At 44.4% G+C, this 16,508-nt stretch overlaps 1 protein-coding gene across 4 annotated transcripts in view; it reads right to left on the bottom strand.

Annotated features, from left to right (window-relative positions):
- The window catches only part of PTGR2 (prostaglandin reductase 2), a 465,729-nt gene that overhangs the window by 97,983 nt on the left and 351,238 nt on the right, over positions 1-16,508 (bottom strand). For 3 of the 4 annotated variants that reach the window (XM_086937253.1, XM_086937256.1, XM_086937254.1), the window contains one exon: positions 7,567-7,737. The exons of the other annotated variant lie outside the window; for it this stretch is intronic. In XM_086937253.1, coding sequence (XP_086793379.1) covers positions 7,567-7,737 — 171 coding nt within the window. The remainder of the gene's footprint in view (positions 1-7,566; positions 7,738-16,508) is intronic. 4 annotated transcript variants of the gene reach the window in all.

The raw sequence follows: 16,508 nt of genomic DNA, 5'->3' as shown, positions 1-16,508 counted from the left end.
AAATATACATATTTATACAGTGCTATATACAATTAAAACCTATTTTATTTGTACAACCTGTTTTGGAAAAGCAAGTTTAAAATACATTTACATATTATATACAAAAAGGTGGCTTACTGACAACAATCAATTTAAATCTCATTGAAACAAAGAGACACATAACATGACCTATTATATACCAAGATGCAAAGGCAAAGTCTAAATGTGACTATCTATAACCATATTGTTGGGAAAACCATTATAATGAGCAAAAGTTCCAAAAATATATTCATTAACAAAACATGCCTATTAGGGATCTATCACTGAGTTTCTCAAAGTGGTGAGCTGAGTTTTTTTCACAATTGGACAGGTATATAGCTAGCCAATATTGAGCTCATACTGAAACAATAGATGGATTTCTTTGACATTTGTAGTTATGCATGAGGACAAGGACTGGGATTTAACAAAGAAAGATTATGTCTTACCGAAGTGATAAGATACTGTTTTGTATTCTGGACCTTAATAGTAAGAAAAATCTCCAGGTACTGTGATGGCACCAGTCTCCAGTAACTGGGATGGCAGATGTCCTATTTGTAAGCAAGGAAACGGTGTAAAACTCTCCTGCTCAGTTTATAAATTGTACATTTATTTGTGGTTATAATGACAGACATAGAACATACCTTTTTGTTATGTAATGGATGGATAAAGTTTTATGTGATGAATATATTCCAGCAGACAGGAAGGATGTCAAATACACATCCACGATAGGTGATAAAAGTGTTCACCCTGGTGAAAATAAATAATAATAAAAACTGAGTTAAAAAACCCAAAAGAAAATGTCATCACATCTTTTATGTAAACACGGAAGGAATATTTTATCCCTTCCCAGAATGGCCTTAGTAATAGTGGTCCCATAGATTTACTATTCGGCCTGTGCATTCATAAGGGTAAATATCATCACATCTCTTATTAAATCACGGAAGGAATCATTTATCCCTTCCCTGAATGGACCTGGTCCCATAGATTTATTGATTGGCCTGTGTATACATAAGAGTAAACATGCACACACAAATAAATGAGAATTGATAGTGAATCAGTGCCTCAAGGAAGAGAGAGCAAGTTCGCATATCACCTGCACAGTTCAGGGTGTCTGATATATATACCCAGTCCTCTGTATTAGAGGCATATATCATTATTGGTAAGAGGATGATGCTCCCTTGTACTGGACATGCACATATAACAGAAAATGTGTATGCCTGTCACTGAGTTGTATGAAGCGTTGGTATTATTAAAAGAATAGAGCGCTGGAGCGAAAGCGAATATATTATAAACACAAAATATCAGGTGGCAAAAAGGAGCCCCATAACCCCAGCTAGCTTTAAACTGGAATACAGATGCCCTCCCCAGGATTCACTTACTTTGTTGAATTGCAGTCAAATGCGGTCTCCTCGGGCGTCGTCTCGGAAAACTGGTTCGAGTTAGACACCAAACTGAACCCGTTTAAATAGCCCGCTTGATCGGTTTCACCTGCTGTCGATAGACGCTCTGGTCACGTTTGCTGGTGTATTTTACTGCCGCCATATTAGAATGTGCAAATACTGTGTAATGCAGTGCACAAAGACAATAAAATAAAAGAACCACCCCTGATAATAACCAATAATACGATTTTATCAACGGGGCATGGGCCAAACTTATTTTGTAGGATCTATTATGATCTAAGGTCGCTCGTCGATTGCATGAAAGATTCAGTCGAAAACAAACTGGGGTGCAGTGCCTATTTAAAATCATTCAAAGAATGAATCTTTATTTTCCTGGGTGTTAAACAATTTATAAAAAGAATCCCAGTGGTGGGCAATTTACATGAAACCTTATCGAGTTAAACAAAAAAGGGGCAACAGAGATTCCGACCGGTGTTTACTAGCGCGCCATTTTGGGTCGGGGAACAAAACGGACAGTGTGCTAGTGAGAATATACCGATTGAGTAATTCTGTGTATCTTTTTCCTGCACGAGTGAGTACATTCTACTCCGGATAGTTTTATAGTTAGAGGAGTTTTAATATTGACCAATTCTAATCCCTCGTGCCAATAAATGCTGGAAAATAAATTAATCTATATAATAGTTCCGTGTAGTAAAGAATGGCCTGTTATTAGAGCACATTAGAACTCGATCATATATATGATGTTTCTGTTGTGTGGGGAATGGCATATTATTAAAACATATTTAAGACTCAATCAATTCGATTACCTTATTTTTACAGAGGATATTGATAGACACCATAGACTGGCTCGTTGTAGAAGCTACAGTCTGACTCAATAATTCGAGTGATGATATTTGCTACAATCAATGTTACAAACTGAGGGATGGCTGATTGTTAAAAGCACCCCATGACCCCATGACAGTATTTACTGGAGCCATTATTTTTACAGCATTACATTCTTGGAGCCACAATATTGAATGTGAATTGACATACAAACTTGTTCTATCTTGTACAAAAAAACACACTCAATGTGACAGGGATGAATAACTGTCGGAATACACCCAAAAGATTATTTACGGGTGAAAATAGGATAGCATTGGACGATGGTACATGTATCTATACAGTTGCAAAAGACCATTCATTAATCTGGAAACATGCAAAAAGACTAAAATTAATCAACAGAGTGTATACTAAAGGACATGTATTATTACAGAAAATGGTATAACTCATTGTTGATATTAAGTCCCTTTGAGATGCTGCGAAGTCGACAAATCCATGCCGCTTCTCTTTGTCTGAGCATCTTAATTCTGTCTCCACCTCTTGTTGGGGGTTGAACATGATCTATACCAAAAAAACAGATATTGGGTTGGTGTGGGTGGTTTTCCTGAATGTGCATAGACACAGGATATCTAACATCTTTATTTCCTATGGCTCTCACGTGCTCCTGAATACGGATTTTAAGGTTTCTAATACTACTGCCCACATATATTTTGTCGCATGCGCATACGATGATGTACACAGTGTGGGTGGTGTTACAGTTGATAAACGAGTTTATAAAAAACTCCTTTTCAGTGTTGTACTTGAATTTTGACTTTCTGTGTAGACCAAATTCACACATATTACAGTTATTGCACGTGAAGAAACCATTGGGTTTCTCAGGAAGCCAAGCTATAGAACTTTTTTTCTTTGCTTTTTGAACATAGCTAGGGCAAAGCATATTTTTAATGGTTTGTCCTCTCCGATATATAACTCTAGGTTTTTCAGCATTTGTCCCAGATGGCAATTTTGCTGATTGTAATAAATGCCAATTCCGTCTCAGGATGTTGTATATATGATGACTCTGTGCGTTATATTGGGTTATGAAAGGGACAGTCTCAGTTTGGGATGTAGTTGCATTTCTAGGCCTAGAAATCAGCGTGCTCTTCCTGTCAACCTTTTGTATTTTCTGTTCTGCTTTTTTGATGTTCTCTTTAGAATAACCCCTCTTTGTGAAGTTAATTTTTATTTCGTTTACATTTTCTTTGAATGCTTCTTCGAAACTGCAGTTGCGTCTGGCGCGTATTATTTCTCCATAGGGGATGGCATTAATGGTACTCACAGGGTGTGCACTTTCAGCATGCAATAAACTATTGCATGAAGTAGGTTTTTTAAACATCGTGCTTTGTATTTTGTTATCTTTATGGAACAGTTTTAAATCTAGAAACTCTATGCTTTCTCTGGAGTGGGTCATAGTTAGTTTCACATTAAATTTGTTATTGTTTAGGTAGAGTTGGAAGGCAACTAAATCATCCACACTTCCATTCCAGATCAAGAGGATGTCATCTATGTATCTAGCATAGAAAATTATATTGTCCATCCATTGCATGGCCCCTGGTCCCCAGGCATGCTCCGTCTCAAACAGGCCCATGAAAAGACCTGCAATGGACGGAGCAAACCTGGATCCCATAGCTGTCCCACGAGTCTGTAGGCACCATGTACCATCATGTAAAAATACATTCATGGTTAGTACCATATATGCCATATCCAATAACATAGTTGAGTGATCAAGATGGGAAGCACTCCTTTTATACAGGTAATGTTTCAAGGCCCTCATACCATGGTCAATGTCAATACACGTATAAAGGCTTTCGACGTCCATAGTGACGAACATAAGCTCATCACTATTCCACTCAAAGTCTTCTAATTTACACAGAACGTCCCTGCTGTCTTTGAGATACGCTGGTAAATTACGTACAATAGGTTGTAAAAAATTGTCAATGTATTGGGACAAATGCTCCGTAGGGCAGCCATTTCCAGAAATTATTGGTCTCCCTGGTGGGAAGACCCCTCCCTTGTGTAACTTTGGAAGTATATATATACATGGGTGTCTACTGTCTTTCGCTTGTAAGTACTTGTATTCACTGTCAGAAATAAGTCCAATTTCGTGCCATTCTCTTAGTCTGACATTGATGGCATTCTCAATTTTGGTAATAGGACATTCTTTTAGTTGTTTATAACATGAGTGATCATTTAACTGTCTCTCTATTTCACCCAAGTAGTCATTAATGTCCATTAAAACAATATTGACACCTTTATCGGCTTCGCGTATAACTATCCCTCTATCTTCTTGGAGGTTTTTTAAGAGCGCCTGATCATTTTTAGATAGATTGTATTGGTGGATGCAATGAGAATGGCTGCCATGGTTGTCCTCAAGACGGTACAGTTCAGATGTGACCTTTTCCAAAAATTTGTCTAAATCTATGTCATGTACGCCAGAGGGTATAAATGTGGATTTATTCCTCAGACCACTATCAATGGTAGTATCTTCATGAATATCGAGCAAATTGGCCATCTCTCTAATATCAACATTGAGGTCATCTTCATCTAAAGTTGCCAACAAATGAATACCGTCTAAATCACCTATTGTTAACCCATGATCTTCACATATATTACTCAAATCATTGGTAGTGACAGACTGATGTTCTGCAAAGTATTTCTTTAATTTGAGTTTTCTCACAAATGTGTACAAGTCATCATGCAAGTCAACATAATTACAATTTTTACTGATACAGAAATTCAAGCCTTTTTGCAAAATAGTTGTTTCCTTATCAGACAGTTTTCTTGAGGATAGATTTACAATATTAAGTTCATTACCAGGGCAGACATCATTTGGGCATATTTCCGCTATTTCTTGGCTATTGTTTTGCTCTGCAAACGAGTTTGAACTCCTGTTTTTCCGTTTCTGCCCACCCCGTCTAGTTCTGCGTTTTATCCATCCATTACATAACAAAAAGGTATGTTCTATGTCTGTCATTATAACCACAAATAAATGTACAATTTATAAACTGAGCAGGAGAGTTTTACACCCTTTCCTTGCTTACAAATAGGACATCTGCCATCCCAGTTCCTGGAGACTGGTGCCATCACAGTACCTGGAGATTTTTCTTACTATTAAGGTCCAGAATACAAAACAGTATCTTATCACTTCGGTAAGACATAATCTTTCTTTGTTAAATCCCAGTCCTTGTCCTCATGCATAACTACAAATGTCAAAGAAATCCATCTATTGTTTCAGTATGAGCTCAATATTGGCTAGCTATATACCTGTCCAATTGTGAAAAAAACTCAGCTCACCACTTTGAGAAACTCAGTGATAGATCCCTAATAGGCATGTTTTGTTAATGAATATATTTTTGGAACTTTTGCTCATTATAATGGTTTTCCCAACAATATGGTTATAGGTAGTCACATTTAGACTTTGCCTTTGCATCTTGGTATATAATAGGTCATGTTATGTGTCTCTTTGTTTCAATGAGATTTAAATTGATTGTTGTCAGTAAGCCACCTTTTTGTATATAATATGTAAATGTATTTTAAACTTGCTTTTCCAAAACAGGTTGTACAAATAAAATAGGTTTTAATTGTATATAGCACTGTATAAATATGTATATTTTTTGTATATTTGTTTGTTGTAGCCCTGAAGAAGTCCTTCGGACGAAACGCGTTGGCTACTTTGTGAAGATTTGAAATAAAGAAAGAAGAGAATACATCATGGCTTACTGATATTCTTTGACTACATTGATATTGTCACTGTATATTATATGGTGTGCTGAACCGTTTTGTCAATTTGCTGTGAGGATGCCTGGCTGCTTACCACTGGGATCGGAGTCCCCTTCTTGCTCTACTTCCTTTGCCTGAAAGCAATCCGCTTGTAGATCATTGGTGCTATTCTGACATGCTGGGTTAATGGCAGGAAAGGCAGAAAAGGTAGGCTCAGGCTCGTTGATAGAGGGGACTGCCTGCCGTTTCTTATCTTGCACGGGAACAGCGCCATGGCTTTTGCGAAGTAAGTCCATTACTGTTGAGCCCTGGACGGCTGTAGAACTTGCATTATCCTTCTTCTGAAGCTTCCTCCGCAGCGCGAGTGCCTCTTGTCTTGGAGAATTACGATCCCCATCCACACCGGGGGTCAGCTGTTTCCTTCCTCGCGCAGCCGGGGTATGCGCGTTAGCGGGTCTGGCTTCACTTTGTGCTCCGATCTGAGCCTGGCTCTCTGCATTCTCACGGAGAGCCCTGGCAGCCCTGGCCCGCACTGCCGCTGCTGAGGCCGCTGTTGCTGCCTTCGGAGGCATCGGGGCGGGAATAGAAGCGGAGCAGGCTTCGGTAGACTTGATGTTGCAGTAGGAGCAAATGCTGCTGTCGGGACCGCCGTCCGCATCGCTCTCAATCAGCGAGTCCGTCGGCGAGTTGGCGTCCACGTCGGTAAGACGGCTCTGGATCAACGAGTCTGTCAACAAGTCAGTCGGCGCTCTAAGGCAGGCCGGTGAGTTAGTGCTAGAAAAAACTTTAACAATTGCCCATCCAATCAGCAAATACAAGGCAGGAACAAGTTTGGCATCTTGACGAATCACTTGTTTAGGGTTGTTAAACATCTTTAAGATTTTGTGATGGCTATAGTATCCATAAGGATTGGGTTCCTAATGTTCAGTATTCAGGGGTAGATGAAAGGTGTAGAAGGTGGCGTCCCTCTGGTCATGGCGAGGAGCTCAAGTGTAGTGCCTGATTTCCGGTCTAGAAACAGACCGCCATCTTGCCTCTTTTCTCCACGGATGTTTAACTTCTTACGGACAAATGAACCCTTTTTTTTTCAAAGTTTCTGCCTCTTCAAACAGCAAAAAACATAAATAAGATTTTCTTTGCATATTTTTTCTTGAACCTGCTCTCGGTCTGTAGTTTGGAACCACCGCCCATTTCCACAAGTACCTCTTGTATACATCGAGTTATAATTCACCCAAACTTTACAGGTGCTTGTCAATAATTTGTGTTGATCTGCCCATCAAGGAGTCTTTAGCTTCTTCATTACTTGAGGAAGAACCATGTCAGCCTGGTCCTTGCGACCAAGTAGATTCATTATTTAACAGAACTCCCCAAAAGCACAACAACCAGCTGGTTTCCAACTACCTATGTTTAAACTTCACACGGTTAAAGGGCAACTACTGTTAAACCAAGACAATGGAACTTAATACTTTTAACAATAAAAATCATATCCCACAATCCTGCGTTTATCTCTTCATATATAAATAAAAATCTACATATAATGTATTTGATTTGATCCATGTTAAATGCTTACCTGGCCTGCTAACGACCCACACGCTCCGGCAGCTCCACTGACTACTATAGTCTGATTGGCTCCTGGTGTCACATGACCCTTCTCCGTTATTCCCAGCAAGGCTGTTAGGCCCGGCATGCCGACTGCACCAAGGAAGTAAGAGAGATGCCCATCTACAAGATGAGCGTCAAGCTGAGAAAAAGCATATTTTAAAGTGAGAATAAACATGTGCCTAAAATGGCAACAGTGAAATACCGAGTCTACATACACATACTTCATTCACTTTGATTCAGGTACAACATTACTTGCACTGGAAACATGTCCATTAAACCGGAAATCGAATACATGAAAGCAATCTGAGGAACATGTGTAAACACAACAACATCCTTCGTTTAATGTATAGACATTTTAGGTGTTTCCTTGACCATGTGGCCTAAAACATCTTTCAGGAAACAGTTAAATATGTATGATGTGGCATTATTAAAGTTGATTTATTTAAAAATTCAATGTACATGTTCAAGAGATGGTAAATACACCAACTTCTCAAAAGGGGGGGGGGGTCCAAGGGATATAGAGTTTAAAGACCCACACCTGCTTTTATCCCCTGCTTTTATCCCCAGCTCCAAATAGATATACACCATAAGAAACACAGGGGGTCTATTAGCTAACTATTAGAGCTATGTTATCACTACGGAGTCACCTAGATCTCAACGTGTGTGCAAAAGAATAAGGACCAAGTAAGAAAACAAGTGGATACACAGGTGAAAAAGAGATCGATACATTATAGACTATTCATCAGTGGCTGACCAGTCCAAAAGAGTGATGTAGGGTTTCCATCAAAAAAGACTTTTGTGATCAGTCATATCATCTGGCCAAACCCTGGAGTGTGAACGGCTAGTCTACAAAAATAGTATACAGAGTGCCGCCCTCGATTACAGCTGTTCTCCAATACAGGAGATTTAGCCTGAAGATTTGGTCTATAGTCGATACTCCCTGCCTAAATCCTGCCTGATAGGGAGACAGGATGTCCATCTCTTCTATCCAGGCCTGGAGCCGATTTAGAATCAGTCTACCGAAGAGTTTTTGGGATATGTCAATGAGACTGATGGGGCGATAGTTGGCAGGAAGCAGAGGGGATCCCTTTTTATAAATTGGGACCACCTCTGCTCCCTTCCAAGTATCGGGTACCTCTATTCCCCCCAGAATGGCATTGAATATCAGAGTGAGATAAGGTGCCCATATCCCTGGTTCCTGCTTGAACAGGTCCCCGGGCACCCCATCAAGCCCCGGAGCTTTTCCAGCTGCTAAGCCTTTAATGGCCTCCCTCACCTCTTTTTCTGTAAAAGGAACCCCTGGGGTACTAGGTGTCTTTATGACACCAGCCATATTTTGACCCCCCCTCCTTCCGCATACAGCGCCTCAAAGTGGCTCTGCCATACCGTAGGGGCTATGTTTGGCTCTATTGCAGAGGATAAGTCCTCCGTGCCATTAGCCACTACGCGCCAGAATTTGCGGGAATCTCTGGTTGTTAGTGCTTTAACGAGATTTTCCCAGTAATCATGGTCCCATTCTGCCCACGCATTCTCCAGGAGGTTTTTGTACGATCTTCTCCTGGCGCGGATTTCTTCCCTGTTAAGACGTCCCTTTATAGCAAGTAACAAATGGGCCTTGGCTTCCCTGCAAGCGGCATTATACCAAGACCTTTTGGACGGGGGGCCTTTCCTTTTCCCTGAGGGTGAGAACAGATTCTGCTCTAAGGTGTTGATGATGTCTGCGTGTGTTTGTGCAAGCTTTACTCTGCTGGCATCATCTTGCACCTCATTTCCTAACTGGAAGGCATTCTCCAGAAATGGGATGATCCTTTCATATAGCTGGGGTATTCTATCTAGACTGTTGGCCAATTTCTCCCACTTGACTTTCCTCCGATTATTTTCAAGTAGGAGACCCACCTTATCTTTGTCCGGCAGGGAATAAGTCAATTCCAAGGCGTTATGGTCACTGTCCGTTCTTTCAGTGACTTTGAAATCGACTATTGCTGGCCACATAAACAGTTTAACCATAATGTAGTCCAGTCTAGATTCGCTACCTGATTTGTTGAAAGTGTGGATACTGGGTATATCTGATTTGCAACGGCCATTACACGCCCTTAAACCTAGGTTGAGGGCGGTTATCTGCAAGGCCAAAGGAGTCCAGGCCCTTGGGGGTGGAGCCACCGTCTCAGGGACGAACCACATGAATCTTTCTCGTGGGAAGGGCCATCGCGTAGTCCAGGCAGTGGTTCGTAATGGGAATTAAAATCACCTCCCACCAGGCAGGGAAGTTCACATGGCAAGCCTTCTAAGAGCCCAGCTAATTCATCTATGGTGCCAGATTCTTTGTGCATAGGTACCGGCCTTAAATAAATGTTTATGACTAGCAACTTCGTGGAGTCTGGCCACTCAAGTAGAACAGCCAATATGTCATCTGAGGCGGTCTCTAGACATGTAGCTTGACAACCTAGGTCCGTTGCTACCCAGGTTGTGAGTCCCCCTGACGGCCTACCCCTGCCCCCCCATTTAGCGGCTTTGAAAAAAGAGGCAAAGCCCGGGAATAGTATTTCCTCACGCGCCCAAGTCTCTTGAAAAAGAAGTATATTTTTGGAGCTGATGTAAGAACCCCACTCTGTGCAATCTATTTTGTTGGCTAGGCCTGCCACGTTCCAAGAGATCACTGTTATATGTGACAGTTGGGTAGTGGCTGGGTTTATAGAAACAGAGTTGTTGGGGATAAGCTCAATGGGCGCCAGTTGGCTTGTGAGGGAGTAATTAGTACCGGAGGGTATATTGGCAGGGGATAAGATAGGATCCGTCATACTTGGTACCTGAATAGGTTCAACTGTATTGGATGCCTTAGTATAAGTATCTGAAGCTGGGAGTGAATTGCTCTCAATCGTGGGAGATGCTTGTAAAACACTCCCCTCTTCAGCCACCTGTCAGTCTACCGTCTCTAGACTACTGTATCTATTGTGGGTAGATAGATAGGCTGGGTAGTGTGTTCTGTGTGGCCCAGGGATTCCTCTCCTATAGCCACCCCCCCCCTCCTTCTTGTAACAGTTTCCCAGCCAGCCTCATCCCCATACGAAGGGAACTGCTCTAAAGGTCTTCCCCTGTGTTGTGGGTAGACATTACTTTCCCTAGGGCAATTTTCCCAGCCCTCCAACAACTCTTGGTGATGCCCCCATCTGTAGTCCTCGAAAGTTATAAAGGTTTGAGGGGTAGAAAAATGAAAGAGGAAGTGGTTGAATATTACTGCCAAAATCCTCATCGGAAGCCCAGGTGCAAATGTATGCGGCTGTATTCGGGTCTCTGAAGGTGACCAGAATGCAGTCTCCCCTGATGGATTTCCTAGTGTAACCCACCCACGTTGCCCTTCTGGCCATAGCGATATCACTGGTTGTTCCTCTCGGGAGTAGTCTATTTACAGAGAGCCAGTTGATGACTTTGTTTTTAACACCTTCGACGCTCATGACGAACTCAGCTCGTCATGATGTACACCTCTCATACACTCATGCCGAGCTGAGCTCGTCATGTAGCATGGGTTTCTGAATATTTTAGCACCCAGCGGGAATTGCTCTAGCAGCCATGGAGTTAAGTGAGGTAGTGGATTCAAATATAGGAGGATTTAATTCCGGAACCCCCGCCAGAACTAAGGTGTAGGGTGCTGCCTCCGGGGGGAGGTTTATAGGCTTGTGTTTACGGTTGGTATTTGATTTCTCTCCAATAGAAGATGGGTCACCCTTGGCATTAGTCGAAGGCAAAACATTGTCTTTCGATGGAGGGATTATTTTTGGGGTGGCAGTTGCTGTTTGCAGTGTTGGGATAGGGGCCTTATTGGCATTTGGTAGTTGCGGAGTATTGTTTGGTATGGGTTGTGAAACTTTGGGGTTTGTCGGTGGAAGCTTATTGTTTGTTGTTATAGGAGGTCCATTGCCCTTAGTGGGCTTTGGTCCTGGTCCCTCTATTACTGTTTTTGGTCCGCTGTTATCGAGTTTCCTTGAATCGGCAAGTTGCACAGTTGCCTTTTCGATGATGACTAGTCTAGCTTCGATCTTAATCAATCTAGCCTCAAGGGGACTCAATAGGGACCTAAGCAGTGTACCTATGTCCTCCAGTGTGATGTCATCGGAGGTAATATCTACAGGCACGGTGTTAGTGGGCTGTGGTAGAGGGGTTAAGTTAATAGTTCTAGGGGGGGATGACATTCCCGTCCTCTCTAGTGTGGTGACAGAGGTAGCTCCTTTCCCCCCTTTACCTCTAGGTTGTTTGGGTTTGGGAGATTTAATCCTATTGTCATCTTTGTTTTGGGGCCCCCGCTTCTTTTTTTGTATAGCCCCTTCTCTAGCCCCCCTATTGCGATCTGTGTTAGGTTCTGTGGCTTTGGCTGCCTCAGTATTCTCTGTTGATGTGGGTTGGGGAATTTGGGTATTGGGTAATGTCATGAGGCTCATATCCTCAAGGTCACTCGGGACCTCGATGGTGGACTCTGGGTTGGTAGTTGAGGTACCTGGAAATAGGCATGTTGCCTGGTCAGTGCTGCCACTAGTTGGTAAACCAGATCTATCTTCTGGGGTTCTAGCTTGGGCCACTGGGCCCATTGAAGATCTCCTTACCCAGTCTATTTCTTGGGAGATTCTTCGCTCCAGGACCTCGATTTCCTCAATCAGGAGAGAACCAGCTTTAGCAAAGTAGGTATCCATGGGGCCTTTGACCGCTCCGGCCGCGGCTAAGGAAGATGTTTTGCTTCTGGTTTCCCTGGTACTCATTTCACAGGTCTTTAAATGTCCTTGGTGTGGCAGACAAAGAGACAGGGCCCGGACCGGACTCTCACATACTCGAACGGCCTCAAACGGCCCGCTCTTTGCCCGGTCTACGCCCCGGCCTTAGACCCGCGCGCGTCCCGCGTGCGCGTGGCTGTTACAGATTATCAAGGGGAGGAGCAGGAGGGGGCGGGAAGAGGACCAGCTGCGGCCGATCAGCGCCGCTCAGCAGGCTGGTCCTCGCAGTCCCGCCTCTGACCGTGTGTGTGGGGCAGATGGTCAGCAGCGAGGGCGTAGGTCCTTCAATGCACAGGCGAGGTCCAAATACACAAATCCCTGGCAAGGTTTTCAAACCACGAGCGGCGCCCGCGAAGCGGGGGCCGCGAGGCGTGGCGTAGTGGTCGGCAGAAAGCAATGTGGCAGACGCTTCAGCAGCAGCACTCCCGGGTAAGGCACAGGAAGGCTCCCAAGCAACACACACTCCACGAAGATTTAACAGTTGGAGGGGGCGGGAAGAGGACCAGCTGCGGCCGATCAGTGCCGCTCAGCAGGCTGGTCCTCGCAGTCCCGCCTCTGACCGTGTGTGTGGGGCAGATGGTCAGCAGCGAGGGCGTAGGTCCTTCAATGCATAGGCGAGGTCCAAATACACAAATCCCTGGCAAGGTTTTCAAACCACGAGCGGCGCCCGCGAAGCGGGGGCGCGAGGCGTGGCGTAGTGGTCGGCAGAAAGCAATGTGGCAGACGCTTCAGCAGCAGCACTCCCGGGTAAGGAACAGGAAGGCTCAAATCTTTCCAACGAGACGCCTAGCATAAATAAATACCTTTATTGTCTGTTGTAAAGTGGGGCTAAACTCCATGAACAGGCAATTTGAAGTACTCGTGTTGTATGTAGTTCTTTCAGTATTAGGTCATGGTCCATTCTAGAGCAGTACAGCTGTGTGCATGGGTGTGTTACTTGGAGGAGGCGCAGGCATACTTAGTGATTTTCTCGTTCAATAAGAAACATCACAGAGAATGGCGGATCACCCAAGACCTTGTGGAAAATCATTAAAAAAAAAAACACCAAGACCTGTTTCAACATGTTTTAGGGAACTACCAGGACACATACTTTGTTGCCTGAGGTTTTAATTCTATTCATTTGCTTGCTTAAGTAAATTCTCCACCTGGTGTAACCAGCATTTAGGTTTAGTGTCATCTCCTAACCTGAGTCACTTTAGCTCATCCCTGTAACCACATTCCTTACTTTAAAAAAATAATAATTTTTTCTAGCAATGTAACATACAACCTTGCAGCATTGTTATCAACTTTTACAGTACAGTAGCAGCGGATTAAGGCATGATTCACATCATGATGTGAAATATAGTAACAGAACACAAGGGGGACCAGCTTTTTATGCTAGAAAACGAAAAACAGCAAACCCATGTCCTAGATGGGTATATCCCACCACCTGCACCCACCCACACGCTACCACTCAATAGCTACACTTCGCTATCTGTGGAGTACATAGTGCGTGCCAAGTTTCCAAGTCAATTGGAATTTAGCATCCGAGCTGGTGTGTCACATCTGAGTCTTCTCTGCCACGACCACTCAGAGACATCTTGGATCGACCGCACCTCTGCAGGACCCTGAATCCCCATCCACGTGATAACTATCCATGAGAGCTAAATGCAGGAACCAGGAAGTAATTTTATGCCTTTTAAGGCAAAACAGATGGCCTAAATACACAAAACCGTGGTATAAGTGTACAGACCAAAGCCATAGCCGGACCCAGCCTATCCACCACCTTAACCCAGAAGTCTCTCACCTGCGGACAATCCCACGCCAGGTGCATAAAATCTGTGTCCACAATTCTGCAACGAGGACACACAGAATAGCCCTCTGAATAGATTCTGTGCATTCCCGTGAGGGTCATATAAGTACTGATGCACAAAATTGAAATGTATTAATTTCAACTGGGCACTTCTGAACACATACGTCAACAACGCACATATTTTGACCCAGTCCACAACTGAGAAGGGGGCCCCAAGGTACCCCTACCATACCCACCACACTCTCAGCAACCCACTAACCTTATGAGCCAGCAGGATCTTATAAAATGAGATAAGATGGCGCCCAACCCCCAGGGTCAACAGTGCACCCAGTGTAGCCGATGCCTGCGGCCCCAATAGGTAACGATGACCAAGCAGCCCTGAGCACGTCGGTCACACCTGCATAATGCAGTAACAGCCCAGGTCTCAACCCAAACCGAGTCCTTGCATCCTCAAAGGATATAATTACCTCATTTGGATACAGATATCCAGGCAGCTCACATCCTCCCTCTTGCCAAGGTTAAAACAACATAACCTCTTCCATCTGTCCGAACGAGGCCAAGACCCACAGCACTAACTCCCTGTGAAAAAAGGTCCTCCTGATCACAACTGTCCCCAATCTCACCATACCCCAGCAGTCTGACGCACCACATAGGGAGCTGCAGAGGTCACACTTGAGCCCGCCATCAGCAGCGCTGGTAGCCCTGACCCCTCCTGGTAGCCCTGACCCCTCCACCATACCCGCCAATAGTTCCTGCTCCCAGTTATTTTGGAAAGGGGAGACCACTCGGTAACCCCGAACGTATGGCTGGGTGCCCCGATCCCCCGGGAAACCTTTGCGGGCGGGGGGCGTGTCCCGGCCGGTATGCCCATAGCGGCGTGGTTGGAGCACGCCCCGCCGACTAAAAGGGTTGTCCTAACACCCGTCCGGAAGTCTGTGCACCTCTGGGCGGGATGGGGACGCTGCCCCGCCTTCCCGCTGCAAGATAAAAGGCGCGGGAATCTAGGCAAGCGTCCTCTTGTTCCTGCGCTCTGAAGGCTGCACCACTCGTCGCTCGTAAGCCCTCAAGGGAACAAGCAGCATTTTTTTAACGTGTAATCAGTGTTTTTTCTGTTTCAGTCGTCAAGGCTATTCTATTTCTCCGCAGGTGGCGAACCTGGTCGCGGTCGAAAATCGGAATAAGGCGACGGACACGACTGGAGGTACGACAGACGCCGGTAAGAGATCACTCCCAATAATGGGGGAGGGCGCTGTACCCTCAAGGCGGGAAAGCTTGGCGCAACATGTTCCTATGGCAACTAAGGAAATGGTGTGGGCTAATAAATACATAAATATGTTTTCATTGTTGACAGATAATCGAGAGTTAAAATATGCCAAGACTCAGAAGGATTTATGGCTCCCCAGTGTATGGCGGGCAAAAATGGCAGAATTCAGGGTAGAAGAGTCTATGATGAACTGGATCAGGGCTTTTACTGTTTTTGTAGCAATTATCGCTGAGCGAACACCAGAACTGTTGAGTGACCTGGCTTGCTACCAGAGCAGGATCACGGGCTTCCATGAGAAGTATGGAGGAGAAGAATGGAAAGGGTATGACATGGCATTTAGAAAAGCGAAAGAGTTTAATGAAACACTGACTTGGGATTGTTTGGATACTGTATCTTGGCATGCGCAGTTCTTGCCGGGATCGGCGGGTGGATCGAGGTCGAACGCAAACGGCTCCACGGCTTTTCAACAGAAACATCCTCAGCCCTTTCGACCAACCTACGGGGTGCATACTCAGCCTAGATCGGGCGGGAATGAAAATAAGCGAGGAGTATGTTGGGGTTTTAATAAGGGAACGTGTAGCAGGCCGCAGGGAACGTGTAGGTTCAGGCATGCCTGCTCTGGTTGTGGTAACACCTCCCACCCCGAAACTAGCTGCCGATCCAGAGGCAATGGTACCGGTGGAAAATGGGGTACCAAGCAGGATTGACACGGTGCCTCGGAAGTCCAAACAATCGTCCGTGGATATTCTGGCTTTGACTCCTTGGCTGAACAAATGCCCTGATCATGTGTCCGCTGGGATCCTGCGGGCACCAAGGGGGGCTTCCGTTAATGAGGCGATCGATGCAGACATTTGCAGTGAGAGGTACGCATCTTTCGATGACGCAGTGGTAATGTTGAATCGCCTAGGCCCCGGTGCATTGTTAGCAAAATCGGATATTGAATCCGAATTTAGGTTGCTTCCGGTACATCCCCGGGATCAGCACTTGCTGGGTTTTACATTTCAGGGGAAATACTACATGGATATGTGCATGCCGATGGGTTGTTCAATTTCGTGTGCCTATTTTGAAATGTTTAGCTCATTTCTGGAGTGGGT

Source organism: Lissotriton vulgaris, chromosome 9, assembly GCF_964263255.1.
Source record: "Lissotriton vulgaris chromosome 9, aLisVul1.2, whole genome shotgun sequence".
Classification (NCBI taxonomy): domain Eukaryota; kingdom Metazoa; phylum Chordata; class Amphibia; order Caudata; family Salamandridae; genus Lissotriton; species Lissotriton vulgaris.
The sequence above is the reverse complement of the archived record's forward strand: the minus strand, read 5'-3'. Positions and strand labels throughout refer to the sequence as shown.